Consider the following 20,134-nt stretch of genomic DNA (forward strand, 5'->3'; position numbering starts at 1 on the left):
TTGACAATGGCATCTATCAACCAATCAGGTGGTGGCATTGGTTGATCACAGTTATTTGTGATAATAACTTTATTGTTCATTTTTACATTAACAGCGTCTCTGCGCCAACACAAATGGTGAAAAATTCGCATGCCTTCAAAACCGTAGTGTTGATGTATGCCAATGAACAAATCTGATATATATAAAACACAGTGTGTATGCCCTTAGCAAATCCAATAAGGCCGCGCTCCGCCAAGCAACGCGTGCTATAGCTTAGCAAGGCATAGCTGTAGTTAGCATTACTTACTCTATGCATATATGTGTATGCGTACATTTATGTGTAAAAGACACATACACACACTTGCAGGTATCCTGAAACCAGCATTATACACCAGCCCTGCCTGCCTGCCTGCCTGCCTGCCTGCATGCTCCTTGAAATGTTGAAACATGTGAATAAATTCCAACATCATATATAGATATATATCTATATATGCAAACAAATCATACATCAACACAGGAAATAATCACCAACACATGATAGAATAAATCAATGTACTCACCAGTCATCAGGGATAGTATCAACTACAATAATGAAGATATAACAAACACATAAGATCCCTTGTCCAAGGTATAATAATTAGCACCTATATTGAACTTCCCCCCAAACTAAGCACATATGATAAATATCTCCTATTTCTTTGCCATTAGGAGGGCAGGCTGGCTAATTTTCGTGTTGTAACACTGACAACTAACACACTGTACTTATTTGAAGGGGTGATTTGTACAATAATTGGTGTGTTGTGTCAACTCAATAACATGTACCTGAAGTATCTTTGCGCCACAGAGTCCCGCAGCTGGTATCCCCTCCGGCATTCAGGGGCGCGGGATGGGCGCATGGGCGGATCTTGCGGCTCAGATGGTACCTCCCACTCATCAAAGGGTATCTCACGCCGCACAGCAATGTTGTGGAAAAATATACACAGGCCCACGATCCTCGACACCATTTCAGGCGCATATTGTAAGTCACCACCAGTGCGGTGGAGCACTCTAAATCGACCTTTTAAAAGGCCAATTGAGCGCTCCACCACTTGCCTGGTGGCAACATGCGCCCGATTGAATGCCTCCTGTGGGCCCGGTGCTGGGTAGCTGTACGGCGTAAGTAGCCAGGGCGTACATGGGTAACCGGAGTCACCCAGAACCCACGCATCACGGCCTTCCAGCTCTTGGAGTCTATGCCATATCCCGGTTTGTCGGATGACATGAGAGTCATGGGCACTTCCGGGAAACTTCGAGTTGAAGGCGAGAATCTCCATGGATGGGCCACATACCACCATCACGTTCAGTGAGTGGAACAATTTGCGGTTCCTATATATCTTCTCACTTCGAGATGGAGGCACAAATGGTACATGGGTGCCATCCACAGCCCCTATCACATTAGGGAAGCCAGCAATTTGATGGAAGGCCTGCTGGCTTCTGCGCAGGGTCTCGGTGGCAAATGTCATGGCCATGAAGTGCCCCTTGCGCCTGAACATGGCCGACGTCACACGCCTCAGGATTCGGCAGAAGGCCGGCTGAGATATTCCAGCAAGTACTGCCACTACTTGTTGGAATGATCCTGAGGCGCAGAAATGCAACACCGCCAGCAGCTGTGTGTGAGGCGGAATTGCTGTCGTGATCCCGTGTAGAGGTTCCAGATCGCTCTGAATTAAGGTGAGCAGATCCAGAATGACATGTGGCGGTAACCGGTACCTAGTAAGTACCTCATCATCGGGCATAGCAAACAGAGTCACCCGTGTGCGATAGATTCTAGCACGTCCTGGCCTCCTTGGCCGACGAGTGGGGAGAGCCGCAAGTGCCCTTAGCCTCCTCTCCATGTAGCGCATAATAGCTTCTGCAACCTATAAAGAAATGAACATAAATACTGATGCACCTATGCACATAATGGCCATATCCCACTACAAATAGATTTGTAGCCTTCAATACGTACAATAGATGGCCGCCCCATGAAATCCCGCAGATCCATTTGACTCTCTAATGATGACACAATAATATGAACTCAATACACACCGTCCAAAACACACAGATAAAGGTGTCAGCATTTTTTGCCGACATCATGTACTATGACACATTTCATCTATTGCTGGGACATGTTGTCCTGCAATAGATGAACCCACACAGGTTTAAGCCCTGTGAGTGAAATAGTGAACATGTGACATGTTGCAATAATAATACACCACTTTGCTGGCCCAACAATCTGTAGTCAGTGAGGCAATAGTGCATACATTCATACACTTACATTGTTAATGGATATCATATCTACAAGGAGCATGGAAGAGCTTACCTTAGACCCTGACAAGTCCAGATCTGAAGACAAATGATTCTAGCAGGAAGACATTATTTATAGGGCTCTCACATGTGTGGTCTATAACAGTAGAGATGAGTATTGCATGACTTGTGGCCTGGATTCTCTAAGGGAATGGGCTACTTTTAGCTTGCACTAAAACGCCACAATACCACAGTAGTCATGAATGAATTGTCATGTCATGCTAGCAAATAGCATGTGTATTGAGCAATAGTCACAGGTGTATCAGAAGATTCTATGCAATGTTAGCATTGGTGACCAGTATTTCATGTCGAACTTTCGCCAGGTTTTACACAATGGAATTTCCGCCACCGTATGCGGCGCGAAAAACCAGCGACGTACGCTCACGCACGGAACGCAGCTGCCGCTGATGTCCGCCAAACAGATTACACAAACAGTATATAAAGGGGTATTAGAAGGTGACAATGTTGTTGCTAACATGGCTGGATCCCAACCAGAGGTGGACCCAGTGCTGCAGCAACTATTTGACCAGATGGACTCCAGCACCACCTATGTGCCACTGCACATGCGGGCAGTGGGTAATGAGGAGGCTGCTGGCCCTTCTCCAGCAGGGGAACCTGCACCTGACCATTCTACAGCAGGCCAACCTACACCTGGCCCTTCTGCAGCAGGCCAACCTGCAGCTGGCTCATATCCACCATCAGCAGAATTGTTTGGAACACAACAGGGGACTTCACAAGGTAGTACCATGGCCAGCACTTCAAGTGCAGCGACTGGTGCCAGGGGGCGTGGCCAGGGACGTGGCAAGGGGCGAGCCAGGGCAACAGCGGAACCACCCAAAAAAAATAAGGCATATGAAGCACAGGAGCTGGCCATCCTGGTTCCCCGAGCACGTGATTGGATAGAGTGTCCATCCGAGAGGCTGACACACACACGCAGATGGAAGATTTGGGAACAGATAACGGCAGAGATTAATGAAGTAGCGCCACAAGTTCGTGAGACGGACCATGTGAAGAAGAGGCAAGTTGTTTTGTGATACATGTGGCCAGTAATAGCCAAGTAATGATTGAATTGATGCTTAGATGCATTTAGCAAATGGCCCGTGAGGTTGTTACGATACACATACATTATTGCCATGTAATTTCATTGTGAGTTAGAGTACGGTGATTGTGAATGTGTATTGTAACGGTTGATATCATAGTTGCATGTAATATTATATATGGGACAATAATCACATGTTGTAATATGTAGCACAGAGCAATGGCTGCAACAGCTAACATTGGGAGTGACATGTATTAATATGTCAACTTACATTGCAGGTGGCAGGACTTCAAAACCAACCTGAAGAGGAAGCTGACCAAGCGGTGGGACCACAGCCAGACATCTGGGGCCGGCCCCATGCCATCAGGGCTAGAGCTCACCCCCCTGGAGGTGATGGCCGAGAGCTGCATATCAGTTGAGGAGATCCGGGGGGTGAGCACTATGGATAGCGAGGCCCCAGCTGAAGTGTTTGCGTCTTTTCTGGAAGGTAAATATTGGTCATGCCATAAACTTGTGCAAGTAATTATCGTAGAATGTCTCCTAATTGTGTTTATCTTTGCCCACAGACACCCCACCGCTTGGTGACGACTCTGTTCAGGAGGTGGAGGAGTCCGTGCCACCTGGCCCCAGAGGTAGGCCTGTGCAGCAGCAGGCATCGGGCCAAGCCGATTTGGCCGCCTTGGCCGAGGTGCTTGGGGACATCAACCAGCAGGGAGACTTGGCATCAGAACGGGTGCGTAGGACCGAGGAGATCCTGGCGAGCTTGGTCAGCACCCAGCAGTCCATGGCTGCGAGCATGCAGGCCATGGCTGCAAGTGCTCAGGTGCTGGCCGAGCAAGCCACCCGCCAAAATGATCTCCTCCTCCACCATAATGAGCTTATGGTGGAGCTGGTTACCAGCAACAGGGTCCTAATGGCATCCGTTTCTGGTGCATTACCAGCGGCAACACTCCCTGCTGGCAGGAGGGGTAGACCAGCCAACCCCTCCACATCATCTGCTCCACCTGCCCCAGCATCTGGCCGTCCCCGAAGAGCTGCTGCACAGGCCAAGGAGCCTACCAAGGCCAAACGTGGTCGGAAATGAACTTGTGGCTGCATTAATCTCTGCCGTTATGTGTTCCCAAATCTTCCATTGTGCTGTGTGTGTCAGCTTCTTGTGTCCAATCACGTGCTGAGGGGAACCAGCTGAGGCCTTGCTTCATATGTCCTTTGTGGTTCCCCTGTTGCCCTCTTTTGCCTGGCATTACTGTCAGCTGTACTTGAAGTGATGGCCATGGTACTATCTTGTGAAGTCCCCGGTTGTGTTCCAAATGATTCTGCTGATGGTGCATATGAGCCAGCTGCAGGTTGGCCTGCTGCAGAAGGGCCAGGTGTAGGGTGCCCTGCTGTTGAATGGTCAGGTGCAGCTTGCCCTGCTGTAGAAGGGCCAGCAGCCTCATCATTTCCCACTGGCTGCATGTGCAGTGGCACATAGGAGGTGCTGGAGTCCATCTGTGTGCAATTATATTTGTTTTGTATTATTATTTATTTTGCGGCATTCCTGCCATGTTGTTTATTGTTTGTATGTATTATTTTATGGTCATTGCATCACACTGCCATTGACTGTGACATGAATATAAATAAATGTGTTTACTTTACCCAAAATGTGTGGTTTCATGAGTACATGTCAAATACACATGTGTATTGCTAGTATTAATATTCTGTCATGTCCATTGTTAGCAGTTTGAAAGTGTCTGACAAGTACAGCATATGTGGGTGTTTAGTACGGGTTCCTTGAAGCAGCAATGGTTTCAATTAAAGCACTGACAAGCGGCCTATTAGTGAGTAATGAGTAAAGGAGTAGATTCTATTGGGTTCAGGTGTTAATGGTTGTAGTCATTAGGCGTACGTTCGCCTACCGCATGAACGAGTGGTGTCCGCAAAGCAATAGTACACTTGTGGACACCGCACATTTCTGCCCTTTTTTCATCGCGTGCATTCGGAGTGGTTTCCGAATGTACGCCCCCCAACATAAGTGTACTCCCCCGTGTCCGCCCATGTTTCCGCCCCGTTTTGCCCACTTTGAAACTACGCCCATGTGTCATTCCGCATGACGCCCATAATACGCCCCTATTTCCCGACTGATAGCGGCGAACAGTTTTGGACGGGATTTGGCCGAACTGGTACGGAGTCAATGCGTGGCACATGCGCGTAGCGTTCTCCACGCATGCGCAGACGTCATAAAGACGCGATCCGTAAGTACGCGGTAAAGTCCGCATCAATCAGAATAAGGGCCAATGTCTGGGCCGACACCGAAAGATCGACTTGGACAAGATCAATATTGACCAAATGTTGACAAAAGCAAAATTGGTCTGATGGTGGCAATTATCGAATTAATATTCATTTGCATAGTAAATAGTAAACTAGTAGCTGCAGTTTGATTGACTGGAAGCCGGAGTTTGGGGGGGAAACAAGGCATTTTCTGGATGTGTTTGTGAAACCGTAGGTGTGCCCAGGTGTTTTGGGGGTGAGTCTTTGACGTCAGCGCTGACCACATCCCGCCTGGTTCTCTTTAGTGGAAGCTCCAGTCTGGCGCAGATGGGAAAAACTGTTTGATGGTTCGGTGTTTGCGAATAGATCTGAAAAAATATCAATATTTGCACTGAATTCGCAATTTTGCGAGGGCGGTTATTAATTCTGTCTGGGCGGCGGGTGACATATTCGGCGGCGTTGTTGACTATTCATTTCCAAAAGAAATACCATCTCCAGATGTGATACTTGAGAATTTTTTTAATAAAAAACACACTGGTTTTACAATCACTATTTGTATTGCATTACATTTAACTGCTATTGGTGGAAGTCTGAGCTGGTGGCTCAAGCGCTCTCTAATTCTTGCTTTCTGCTCTTTCTATATATATATATATATATATATATATATATATATATATATATATATATATATATATATATATATATATATATATATATATATATAGATATATATATATATAGATATATATAGATAGATTCTTTTATTTTCTCTTTCCAAGTCTCTGAAGATTTATTTACATGTCTCGGGACCCAGGCGATTGTTTATCCAATTACATAAATCTCCTGTCCCCTTTCGCAAATTTGACAAGTAGGGATTCCTGATCAAATTGGTTTAACTATTACAGCACCAAGCATCTGTTACAGAAAACAGACTCCGCGGTGACACCTATACAGCACTGTCATTGGCCGGTGACATAGATTTTCATGCATAAGGCCGTAGCGGTCAAATAAAGGTCATGGATATTACTCAGTGAAGCGTTACGGTATAATGACCCAGGCTGCGTATTTGGGTGACATTGCATGGTAGACATTTTGGGCCTTGAGGATCCCTGACATCACTTCCCCAGGGGATCCTTGAACTGTGATTGATGTTCGTGTTTTCATTCAACAGCGTTATCGAGAACCAGAAGGACTTATTGAACCTAACTCGGGTGGACATGAAGAACTTCAGAGAGCTGAAGAATCTGTGAGTACTCAACTCTCTGCTCTGTTCCATATATGTCTTCGGGTGGAGAGACATTAATTTTTCCTGTCATCACATCTCCGAGTGCCACAAGGGGGGAGGAAGACAGATGATTCAGGAAGTGTGAGGAGAAAGCATATGACCTTCAGCCTGGGGGTGACGGTAGCAGAGAGCGTAATTGGAGGCAAGATGGCGACCAGGTTCAGTAGGCCATCCCCAATTTCCTCATGAGGATGTAGTACAGTCGCACAGCCCATATTTCATTGTCAGCCATTACGTTTATTTATTTATTTTTTATTTAACTGGTGTTAAGATGTTGTTGGAAGTGTTCCAACAGCCGGTTTGTCTTAGTAACAGTCCCTATACTGCGTGAGTGCCCTATAAGCTGGACTGGGCGGTAGCCATCTTGTATCTCCTCACCCTGGGTAGGATATATATGGGAGTGGCCTAAGACTGCACATCCTAACATTACTACTGATGGTTGTAACCTATGCAGTAGATGCCATCACCAATCAATGGTTATCCTGCACCTTCGCTGACTGGCCTGTGGACCAATCAGAATATGGGGGCTAGCTTCACAGGTGTCAAGGGTGGAGCTTTGCTCCATGTCCTGGCACCTAGAAAAAAAAAAAAAGACATCAGGTGGTGCTAAGCCATCGATGGCGGGAAAACATCTGGTTTATATCTTTTAGTTGTTGTTCTTCGATGGCAAAAGTATTCACCATAGGCCATAAACCATCGATTATTTGTAAACATCACGCTAATTGCTGCTGCCTGACCTGAGAAGATTTGCAAATAACACAGGCACTTTTGTACATACATATCCACCTACAGATTTGCGGCTTATGGGCCTTATTCTGGTTCACTCCTTCTGGCAAATTCCTTCTTAGATGGACATAACCATGTGCACTGCAGGTGGGGCAGATGTAACTTGTGCAGAGAGAATTAGATTTGGGTGGGGTTTTACTTCAAAGTGAGATCTATATTGCAGTGTAAAAATAAATTAGTCAGTATTTTCTCTGCACAGAAACAAAATAACTCACCCAAATCTCATTCTCTGTGCACATTTTAAATCTGTCCCCCTGCAGTGCACATGGTTTTGTCCATCTAAGAAAGAATTTGCCAGAAGGAGTGAACCAGAATAAGGCCCTGTGTGCAGGTCTCCTCATAGAATCAAGTTAAATAATTAGCTCCACTTGTGGATCATTTAAAATGTGTCAGTCAGGGATTCGGTATGAAATCCCGATGGTCAAAATCCCGAATGGGTCAAAATCCCGACAAGGACAAAATCCCGACAGGTTCAAAATCCCGACAGGGTCAAAATACCGACATATAGAATGTACAGGTGAAACAGTCTACATGACTTTCCGTCGACAGGTGCGAGGTCGACATGGATTTTTTCACTGTTTTTTTACCCGAATGTCGACACAGTCGACATGGACACAGTTGCAAGTGAACCGCAGCCCCTCGCATAGCTCGCTTCGCTCGCAATGCTTCGGGCACACTATTTTATTCTCCCACCACGCCCTAGTGGATGGTAGGGCATGAAATACCGCCTGTCGGCACATGTCGGCTCAAAAAACAGTGAAAAAACCAATGTCGACCTCGCACCTGTCGACCGAAAGTCATGTAGACTGTTTCACCTGTACAATCTATATGTCGGGATTTTGACCCTGTCAGGATTTTAAATGTCGGGATTTTGAACCTGTCGGGATTTTGACCATGTCGGGATTTTGACCATGTCGGGATTTTGACCATGTCGGGATTTTGACCATGTCGGGATTTTGTCCTTGTCGGGATTTTGACCCTGTCGGGATTTTGACCGTCGGGATTTTGACTGCATCCCTCAGTCATTAATGAGTGCACCTGTTGGGTGATCTGGAAAACGTGAACTGTGTGAGGACCGAGTTTGAGAACCCCTGTGTTAGACCATTTCATTACATAATGATAAAATTAAACTTGCTGTAATCTCTTATTAAGAAATTCTTTTGTGTTGCACAGAACCATCTCGAACACTGGGCTGAAGTACATCTCTGAAGATGCTTTCCAGATGAACCCTCGCATGACTCACATGTAAGTAAAGTGCTGTATTCCTCCTGTGCTGCAGGACATGTGACTCACAGGCAGATGGCGCTGCTTGTCATGCAGAAGCTCTGGACCGTTAAACTCTCTGGAACTTGTTCTAAACTGGTCCATAACGGCAAATCGCAGCTCTATAGAATTCTATAGGGCTTGCTGTGCCATGGGTCTGCAGCAGATATCTGCAAACTCTTATAAATATTAGGTTTTTTTTGCACTTTTAAGGTTGATCCGGTACCTCCAGCCCTCACAGATGGTGAAAAAAGCAGTTGAATTAAAACATTTATTGATCTTTATAAGATTTTAAAACGGAACATGCCGGAAAATGAAGGCATGGTATTCTAGATCAGGCATGTCCAACGTTGGCCCTCCAGATGTTGTGAAACTACACATCCCAGCATGCTTTGCCACAGTTTTGCTATTAGAGAATGCTAAAACTATTGCAAAGCATGCTGGGATGTGTAGTTTCAAAACATCTGGAGGGCCAACGTTGGACATGCCTGTTCTAGATAATAAGACACTGGCCTGACTAAGCTCCAGGCAAAAGAGTAAAGTACCTGGGAGAGCAAGGAGTAATATTTTAAGACCCCCTCCTTCCTGCACCCTTCCCGCCATATTACTTCCTGCCGCTGATTATCTCCCCAAAGAGGTTTCTGCTTTAGTGAGGCTGATTCTGTCTTGTCATTAATAAAATGGCTTATCGAGCAGTTGTTTTGTTGTTTTTAAAAGTTATTAAGTGTTCTCCTGGAGCGTTCCTAATTGTGGGAGAGCGTTTCTGGCAGGGCCCCGCAGCACTAATGGACTTCTCACCGCCGAGGTGATTTCGATGAGTAATTAAAAAAGAATAAAATGAGCGCCTTATTTTAAGGTTTAATGGGAACGTCTTTCTCCTAGGTAGGCATAGTGCAGTCCCTCAGTGCCGCACGTCTCCTCTGGTGAACTTACCTGCCGTTTCCTGATACACATATTACCGCTCTCGCGTCCTCCTGATAGGCCTGGAGAGGAGCAAAGCTGCTTTCTGTCACGTATCTTTCTTTAATTAATGAAGCTTTATTCCAATTTAAATGAGAGCCTATCATGGATGTAAATTGTAAATTGCCCAGGCAGTGTAGGCGGCAGCCAAAGAATAGTTTGCAGATTGGGCCGACGCACCTATTGGTCCGCCTGTGGCTGGGAGAGGGTGACAGACTGGTGGTGTGGTTGTACTAGGGGGTAGAGGGTGGCATGCTGGTGTGGGTGTTTTAGGGGGTAAAGGGTGACAGACTGGTGTTGACGTTTAAGGAGGTCACATTTTCTAAACCGCGCATCGGAAATTGGAGGTTAAACGCATACGATACGGCATTTTTTACATAATTTATCAACCCAATGATTCAAAATCATGTGAAAACGGGCCATATCCTATAAGTGTATGGGCACCTTAAGGTTGATGGGTCTACAGACTTTAGAAACCGCCAATGGTCATCTCTCCAAATGAAGGCCATAAAAGCTGATTCTATTATTTTTGGACAGGAAATAGTGGGTGTAATACTTTCTGTGGAACTTAGAATATCTATTAATATATATAAAAGACTAAATACTCCTCACCTCTGTGGTGAAGTACCACTAGTGACCACTAGAGGCCGCCTGACAGGCCAAATTACTCCTTAACAGAAAGTGAAAGCAAAATGATCTGTTTTACACTTGCTGGATATGGAGAAAGGGAGCTGTGAAGAGATTGGAGGTAGGCGCAGACAGGACTAAGCCGTCACTTGGATCTTCAGGACGGGGTGGCAGGTACAGTATACACGGCAGTGGCGCCGGAACGGGGGGGGCGAGGGGGCAGCTTGCCCCCCCCAAAATTACTGAGGCGCTAAACCTGCTCCCGGCCGGCGCACTATGTGTCAAAAACGGGCAGTATTTTTTTTTTAAAACTTACATTCCGCAGTCAGTGCACTGCTGCGTGCGCCTGCTGGCGCACCGCCTGCCGCTGCCGCACAGGCGAGTCGGCCGTGGGCAGCACGGGAGCAGCCATGACAGACTGGCTGCTGTCAGTCAGTCACATTGCGGGGCGGGCGGCTGTCCAATGAGAGATGGTTGCGCCTTGCGCGGCTGGGGAATGAGAGGGCGGGCGGGGGAGTGGCCTGGGAGTCTGAGTGACAGGGTAAGCAGCAGTGACTGCTGGTTACTCTGCCTCAGCTTCTCCTATGCGTGTGACGTGATGACGTCACACGCCGGAGAGGCCACGCCGCGGCCAGACAGAGGAGCCCGGGAAGCTGAGCAGGGAGGGAGGCAGGTTGCCTTGCAGTTGCAGTGTCCCAGACAGTCGACCCAGAAATTCAGGCAGCAGCATTGTAAAAGCAGAGGTGTGTTTTGACTTGCAATGATATAAATACATTTTAAAGAAGTATATGTGTAATATATATGTATGTATTAACTATCAGGGGGTAACATATAGCAATTTAGGGGGCGCCAAAATGAGATTATATCTTGCCCCCCCCAACCTAAAAACGTTCCAGTGCCCCTGATACGCGGTGTATAGAAATCTATGAAAGGCTTGTGTTATTAGTATAGGCCTCACTCTGGCTGTCCTGGTGATGGCTCTGCAGGGGGCAAGTTGGCCTAAACAATATGTAGGCCGGCTGACATTACCGTGAACTTGGAGGTAAAAGAAACAGCGAAAGAAAAACAAAGTTCCACTATTTTAACAGACACCATCAATTAGGTCAACTAAAGATGAGGTAAAAAAATGTTTTTTTGTTTTGAAAACAGCAGAGGACATGAAATAAAAGACAGATACGAAAGATTCAGCCATGTAAAATAGCTTACATTAGACAAATACCATCACTCAATGCAATTATAAATGACAAAGACATAAACAGTCTCAAACACAACGAGCATCGGTTCCGATGGTCCGTCACTGTCCTCGATAAAGGGAAATGAAGTATTGTTAAGTGCGCTGTCATACCACAAAGGCTCGCCATCTGTGTCTGATTATACGCTGTGTTTATATCTTTTAGTTGTTGTCTTACGTTTGTGTGTTTTGCCTTGTTCTTGTGAATCTTTGTTTTGCTTTGTTTGGACTTCAGGTTCCTGTCTGTGATGGCGTTGGCGGCATGCCGCCATCACACAGGGAATCCTAATTTAGGGTCTCGGCAATGCTTATTATCAAACGGTTTCTATATTTTAAAGCACAACATGTGCTGTGTGACCAGACCACAAATCTTCCATGTATGTAATCTTCTCTCGAGGCAGGTGGTATTGGCTACGGAGCAGTCATGTAAGGCTCTCGAGAAGGACAGGTTTTCTGGAAAAACTTCAGCTCATCAATCACCCATACACCAATACCAACTTTGCAGAACCTCAGGGGAACGTAAGGAGAATGCGTCTTAGAAGTTCAAAACCTGCAGTTTGCAATAAGCTCAACAAGCTGCCGTTTACCATACAAGGATTTCTGGGTTTATTTATGACCTGGGCGCCCTTCTGCCTATGTGCCAGTATGGCGTGTGGTGTCGCAGGGCATGCTGGGAAGCATCCTAATGGATCTCTTTCAGACTAGAACGCTAAAAAGAAGCCCATAGGCTTTTATCAGGCAACGCCGTGCATACTGCGTCCAAGTTCCGGAATGCGATCCCCTTTCCTATTGGTGGATGACCATCTCTCTCCCGTACTCGCAGAATCTGTTTCATAACAGATGGCCTGGATTCTAATGTGCGGTTCAGTATACGATAATGGAACATTATGGGAACATAAACACTACAGCTGTCCCTGTGGTTCCACCACTGGAGGCCATATTGGTTTATTGGTTCAGCATCCCTCCACCAAGTCTGTAACAAAGGACTTCTGTATATTGGCTTCTGTGTTATTGTAGGTACCCTTCCATCACAGGAGGGGGACCCGTTGTGATTTACTAATGTGTCTGCAATCAATCACTTAGACCTCCCACCCAGAAGAGTAATTGCCAACACTCTATGATTTAAAGGGGCAATTCCAAGTTTTACAAAAATGTTCCTCGAATCCCCCTTCCCTATGGAAATGTCCTGATTGTTTTTCAATACCAGTAACATTTCCTTTATGCTTGACATCTTTGTGCACATTGGATGCATTTCTCATACAACGCGCCTGCACTGAGCGGTTACAATGCATACAAGGTTTCCACCATCTGTAACCCTACATGTCAGCTAATCTCAGGGTGGCGTTAACATTAGACGATTTCAAAAATATATATATTTAACCATTTGATTTATTTTTTGTGGGACAATTATTTTCTGCATTTGTAAATTTTGGGTATAGTATACTTTATAGGTTAGGTTTGCTACTATATATTAAAAGTATCACACATACACATATACGATGCGGTTAGCATCCCAGTGATCAGGATGGGAGTGTTCAATAGATCGACACCTGCATCCCGACAGGCGTCAGAAGACCAGCGCCATATTCTCGAAAAGGGACATGATGTTGACACCAAATACTGACAGTCGGCATCCCGCTCGGTGCGTAGATGGGGTGGGTTAGGGTTATTACCAGAGTAATAGGTAATATTATTATTGCCATAACATATGATAGAATATTGACACCTATCATTGCAGTAAGTGATAATAGAGGTGAGGGGTGTGGATCGTATTGTTGACATCACTTAGGTCGACAGTCATTAGCTTGACACCGTTGGGTCGACAGGTGGCAAGGTTGACAGGTGTCTAGGTCGACATGGGTGAAGGTCAACAGGTGGCAAGGTCGACATGGTACAAGGTCGACATGGGTTAAGGTCGACTCACGCTCGGCACACTATTTTATTCTCCCACCACGCCCTAAAACAGTAAAAAAAACATGTCGACCTTTTGACCTAACCCATGTCGACCTAACGATGTGTCAACCTTGTCCCATGTTGACCTTGACACCTGTCAACCTTCACCCATGTCGACATAGACACCTGTCGACATAGACACCTGTGATGTCAACAATACGACCGTATCCCGAGGTGAGATGTGTACTTCAAACTGATATCTACAGTATATTGCAGTGTAAAAATAAAGCAGCCAGTATTTACTCTGCACAGAAACAAAATAACTCCCCCAAATGTAACTTTCTGCACATGTTACATCTGCCCCACCTGCAGTGCACATGGTTTTGTCCATTAAAGAAGGAGTTTGCTTTTGCAAACCAACCAGAATCAGGCCCATTATGTGTACGTGGGTATTAACCGGGCACTTCTGAGTCCTGTGTTTGTGAGAGGCCACGTGCGGCAGGACTGGCCCTGGTGCCGTTGGTGACAGTGTGAAGTGATTCCAGTCAGATGGCCTTGCTAGCTGAAAATCAATGCTTGCAGCAGAACACGATCTCTCAGCAGCTGGGTACAGGAGGGACTGCGTGTGGGGACTGACAGCCAAAGCTCATTTTCACTCCCCTGTGGCCAATCATTGACCTGACAAGAGCTGAAATGTATCTGTACCCACTACTCAGGGCAGCACGGAGTGTCGGCATGTGTATTGTTATTTACAGCTGCCTGCGGCTGTCGTCACCCAGCTAGATGCTGACACCTATTCCATATATGAGACCTGTGGTGCCACACATTTCTTTCTCTGTCACCTATACATAGTTGTGGTGGCCATCTTGTGCGCTGACAAATCATTTTGACACAGGGCCAGATGCACTAAAGGTGCGTACACACGTACATATTTTTCTTTAGAAAGGAAGGTTTTTAATTCCGCACTGAGAATTCTTTTTTGTACGTCTTCCTGTAGGTTATATTTTTATTTTCTTTATTATTTTTGTACTATCGAATTTTTTTATATTCACAAAGACATGGTGCTACCCCTCTCCAATTAGAAATTCACATTGTAAGAAGAAGAAAAAGATGGAGAATTGTGGGGTGCACTCCAAAAATATGCCTGGAAGATGTCCAACTGATAATACACAATCTTAAAATGTAACCTTTATTTGAGTTCTTTAAAAAGGGGGTGTGCTATTCATACCCTCTCCAATAAGATGATAGTAAGAATGTGCAAAAAGTCATTAAGAAATAGTGATTTAAAAAATTGGATGTGGAAACTGGAAATAACTTTTGTAGTTATCTATGTTTATTCGGAAGCGGTACATCTGTCAGAACAGACTTAGATCTACAGTCATTAGGTCGACCCCGGAAGGTCGACTGTCCCCAAGGTCGACAGGGTTAAAGGTCGACATGGCTCAAGGTCGACATGACTTAATGTCAACATGGGCCAAGGTCGACAGTCATTAGGTCGACATGAGTTTTTCACTTTTTTTTACCCGAATGTCGACATGGACACAGTTGGTGTTGGTGTTGAACCGCAGCCCCTCGCATCGCTCGCCATGCTTTGGGCACGGTGCCTCGCTGCTCTCGGCACACTATTTTATTCTCCCACCACGCCCTAGTGGATGGGAGGGCATGAAATAACGCCTGTCGGCACATGTCGGCTCAAAAAACTGTGAAAAACTCATGTTGACCTTGGCCCGTGTCGACCTTAAGTCGTGTCGACCTTGAGCCATGTCGACCTTTAACCCTGTCGACCTTGGGGACAAAGAAGAAAACGGTTTCAGAGGCAGCGCTGATTCAAATAATCATTTAAAATTTATTATGGAACAATAGATACAATTTTGTATTCAGATACCGGCCGGTACTTCAAATATATAAATTATATATTTGAAGTACCGGCCGGTATCTGAATACAAAATTGTATCTATTGTTCCATAATAAATTTTAAATGATTATTTGAATCAGCGCTGCCTCTGAAACCGTTTTCTTCTTTGTACCTGTGTCTAAGGGGCTGGGGTGTCCCCTTATCAGAGACAGCAGCAGGTTCAATTATATATAGATTAGCTCTCTGCCACTTCTTTTTTCTTGACCTTGGGGACAGTCGACCTTCCAGGGTCGACCTAATGACTGTTGACCTAAGTCTGGTCTGACAGATGACCGTTTCCCATTTATTCATCCCCAGTTTTATGGGCTTATCTTTTCGTGTGTTTGTTTTTTATTTACAGGACTGACAGTAATGTCTTTAATTATTTGTAGCAACTATTGGTTTTCAGTTAATATTCAGTAGCAACACTCTATCTCTTTATCGTTTATACAGAGTATTTGTATTGACACACTGTATCAATTTTTCTGTTTGATCTATCTGGTGGGAACAAAAACCTGGATCTGTATGGGAGCATGTGACAATTACATATTTCCACCCAATGCAGGAAAACAGAAAAAAATATATGCTTTGATAAATTTGTTATATCAGAATGATTTAAACAATTTGTCTGACTGATCACTGTCTGTTTTCAAGTGTTTAGGAACAATTATTTGATTGTCATTTGCTTCCATACATTTCCAGGTGTTTGTTCCCACCAGATAGATCAGACAGAAAAATCTGTACGTGTGTACGCACCTTAAGCTTGAAAAGTGACAAAATGGAGAGTGATAAACCACCAGCCAATCAGCTCCTTACTACCATGTCACAGGCTGTGGTTGACAGGAAAGAGCTGATTGGTTGATGGTTTACCGTTCTCCATTTTATCACTTTTCAAGCTTAGTACATCTCACCCACAGTCTCTATCCTGACAGCATTGAGTCATTATAGACAGATGGACTGTAACATATCATTAGGCCATATGCACATATCTGTGATCCAAGACCCCGCAGAACAGTCCCTTCCGGAGATCTGCAGTTACTAAGTAGACAGTCACCTAATAATGTCAACACTAAAATGTCAACAGTTATTAAATGAACATCTTCAATGTCAACATGGACAGAATGTTGACATATGGAATATCCATCCCCCGAACTTGGTTGCTGACGTCCTGTCCACCTATCGCCTACCCCCCATGACGTCATAAGGCTTCACCCTTCAGGATGAGTGGGTTTGAAATGTCGACCTTGCGAAATAACATGTTGATTTTTCATTGCCGACATGGTGAGTGTTGGCATACTATACCGATCCCAAGTAACTGTAATATTTCTGGTAGGATCACAATATTTCACCCCTCTGACAGGATTTCTCCAGGGTTTACTGTTATCTTGATAAGTTGGTTGTGAAGATGATGTCACAGGTTTTATTTCAGCATAGGCAGACGTATATATTACGATCCCACCAACCTGACGTCCCCCCTTCCTGTCCTGTCCTGGCGGCTGCCAAAACATCTGCTTAAAATCATGTGTTAGCTCATTTCTCTTCTTCTGTCCACAGAAACCTTTCTTCTAACTCCCTGATCTCCCTGTCATGGAGGACGTTTCACAGTCTGCCTCTCCAGGAATTGTAAGTCCACTTGTCTCAGTTGCTGCATGTGTGTATGTGTGTGTGATTGTGTACCTGACGGTAAACACTTTTATTCAGCAGATGTGCTGCGGAGCTTACCGCATGAGGATCATTTTGAACTTTAACGCCTGGAGAAGCCCATTTCCTCCTGCGGTAAACCCACAGCCAACACACGTTAGCCCATACGTTCCAGGTTAATTACCCAGAGATATGGGCTAATGCACTTGTGGTGGTAGTGACAAAAACACCTCTACTTATTGCGGATTTCTGTTCACACCTTGCCGTAACTGCAGCTTGCAGGCTTAAGGTGGCCATACATCAGAAAGATATTGTACCCAATCATACAATCTCAATTGATTGTAAGATGGATTGTATGCAGATTGTGTGCACATTGTGTGTCCAAAAACCACCAAGGACTGCCGGAGAATTGAAGGGAAATTGGACACAATCATGAGCGCAATCGATCTTAAGATCGATCTTTCTGATGTATGGCCAGCATTAGCGTGGGCTGCACATGACTAGGCCCAGGCACTGCTACAAACCTGCGGTATTCCTCACAGCTAATTACATTTCAAAGCTGCGAGTCTGTAAAGTTTAAGTGGGAGGGGCACCGACAACCGCACTGCTTGCGTCAGTTAGACAGACGCTTGTAAGATGGGTGTATCCAGGTGGGATCTAAGGAGCTTTCAGGAGACCTGCTCGCTGTGTGAGCCCAGAGCCTGATTGGGTCCACAAGTGGTCCTGGCAAGATACTTGTCTGGGGTTCCTTCTCTGTCTCTCATACAAGAGGTTGATATGATCTGGGTTCCTCTCTGGTCACTGGGCTGTAGGCAGGAGACTACGCTGCGTAGTGGATGATCCGGCTCTGGAAACCCTAGCTTCCTATCTTTTTTTAGTTTGCTAAAGTTAGCCCTTAAGTCCGGTAGGCTAAACTATATAATTACATTTAGAGGCCACAGTATATGATGGGGTCTCTTATTATGTGTCCTTATCATCCTATGTGTCCGTATACAGGCCATGTTTGCAGAGTGTGTGTATTTAGGATTAGAACCATCCATTGGACAAGTTCAGCTTGAAGTTGTCCGTGGTCATCCTTTGATGGGGGAGAAGGTTGAACATGGTGTGTTGCCCAACTTTGCTGATGGTTGACTTTCTCCCCCTCCAGAGTCCTGACGGAAAACCCCTTCCAGTGTTCCTGCGAAGTGCGTTGGATTCAGATTCGTAGGGACGAGGGGTGGGCTGACCTCGGAAACCAGACTCTCAGCTGCTGGATAGACGGGGTGGAGATTTTCCTGGAAGATGCCAACATCTCTCAGTGTGGTAGGTGTCCTGTTTATCTCTGGACAATGTATATAGGCCTCCCTGAGGCATTAGTTTAGATACACTGTCAAGCTGAAGGTTAGCCAAGCCAAGCATATGACCACCGCATTTGTGCTTCCCCTCTAGAACGACCAGAGGTCTACATTACAGATCAAAACCTCACAGTTCTTGAAGGAGATAATCTAACTCTTCAATGCAATGTGGCTGGTCAGCCCATACCTACAGCCACCTGGGACTTGCCAGATGTGAGTCCTCAATATAAAGAGGTAAGTAGGCGATAAAACAGGAGATATATGCTCAACTGATGAGGACAAATGGAGAAGTTGCACATCAAACCAACCAAATTATAGCTATCTTTCATATTGTACCTTCTAGAAAATGGTTGATGCAATTTGATCAGTTGCTATGGGTAACTAACATCTCCACTTGTCTCATAAAAATATAGAATTTGACAGCACATAAGAACCACGTGGCTCCTCTAGTCTGCCCATGTCAGGGGCGGATTGGGATTTTAAACCAGCCCGGGAAATTTCTCAAAGCAGCCCTAATGGAGGTGGGATCTCGTGGGGGGGGGGGAGGGTGTTCAGCCAAGGGGGAGGGGATACTCCCGCCTCATATCACCCCCCCCCCTTCCTGGTTGGCCACGCCCCCTCACCAGATTTCCCCACAGTTATGCTGCAGGCTAGGATGTATGAAAGATTAGGGTTGGGCTGGGTGTGTGTCTGAATGGATAGGGTTAGACTACGGATGTGTATAAGGACAGGGTTAGGCTACAGGTGTGTGTGTGGATGGATAGGGTTAGGCTATGGGCGTGAGTGTATATATGGACAGAGTTAGGCTCTGGGTGTGTGTGTGTGTGTATGGACAGGGTTAGGCTACAGGGGTGTATGTACAGGCAGGGTTAGGCTACGGATGTGTGTGTGTGTGTGGCTAGTGTTAGGCTATGTGTGTGTGTGTGTGTGTGTGTGTATAGGGTTAGGCTACAAGTGTGTGTGTGTGTGTGTGTGTGTGTGTGTATGGACAGGGTTAGGCTACAGGTGAGTTTATATGGATAAGGTTAGGCTTCATGGTGGTGTGTTGTTGCTACTAACCTGGCCTTCTGTGGTCGAAAGGAGCCTGCTTCCAGGGGATATGCACCGGTCAAGATTTACCTCATGTCACCTCACTCCAGCTTCGGAGGTACATACTGTAGGGCAAATAAGATGTCATTACCTCATGCACAGTAATTGCCACCTGTATGGAGCTGGTAGGTTCTGCTGCTTGGGAAGTACAGGAAAGTACACTGACAGTAGTAGCATCATATCCCCCCCCATAAGTCAGTCACACAGCATATGAGAGGCCGAGCAAGTGGCACAGGCAACAGGTGCAGTGGGCACAGAGCTCACTGCCCAGCAGATGGGCAGGGTGATAGTAAGTAACCAAATGTTCCTCTTACTGCTCAGCACTGTGCAGCGCTCACCAGGGGCTCTGTGCCCACTGCACCTGCTGCCTGTGCCACTTGCCCGGCCTCTCATATGTTGTGTGACTGACTTATGGGGTGGGATGGGGGGGGGGGGGTTGATGCCACTACTGTCAGTGTACTTTCCTGTACTTCCCAAGCAGCAGAACCTACCAGCCCAGCTCCATACAGGTGGCAACTCCCTCCCCACACTCACTAAT

At 45.8% G+C, this 20,134-nt stretch overlaps 1 protein-coding gene across 1 annotated transcript in view; it reads left to right on the plus strand.

Annotated features, from left to right (window-relative positions):
- Nucleotides 1-20,134, plus strand: part of NTRK1 (neurotrophic receptor tyrosine kinase 1) — a 99,341-nt gene that overhangs the window by 29,749 nt on the left and 49,458 nt on the right. The window contains exons 2-6 of the mRNA XM_083167414.1: nucleotides 6,765-6,839; nucleotides 8,838-8,909; nucleotides 17,087-17,155; nucleotides 18,321-18,475; nucleotides 18,602-18,741. Of these exons, the coding sequence (XP_083023540.1) occupies nucleotides 6,765-6,839; nucleotides 8,838-8,909; nucleotides 17,087-17,155; nucleotides 18,321-18,475; nucleotides 18,602-18,741 (511 nt within the window). The remainder of the gene's footprint in view (nucleotides 1-6,764; nucleotides 6,840-8,837; nucleotides 8,910-17,086; nucleotides 17,156-18,320; nucleotides 18,476-18,601; nucleotides 18,742-20,134) is intronic.

This window comes from Crinia signifera, chromosome 12 (assembly GCF_055691185.1).
Source record: "Crinia signifera chromosome 12, ASM5569118v1, whole genome shotgun sequence".
NCBI classification, from domain to species: domain Eukaryota; kingdom Metazoa; phylum Chordata; class Amphibia; order Anura; family Myobatrachidae; genus Crinia; species Crinia signifera.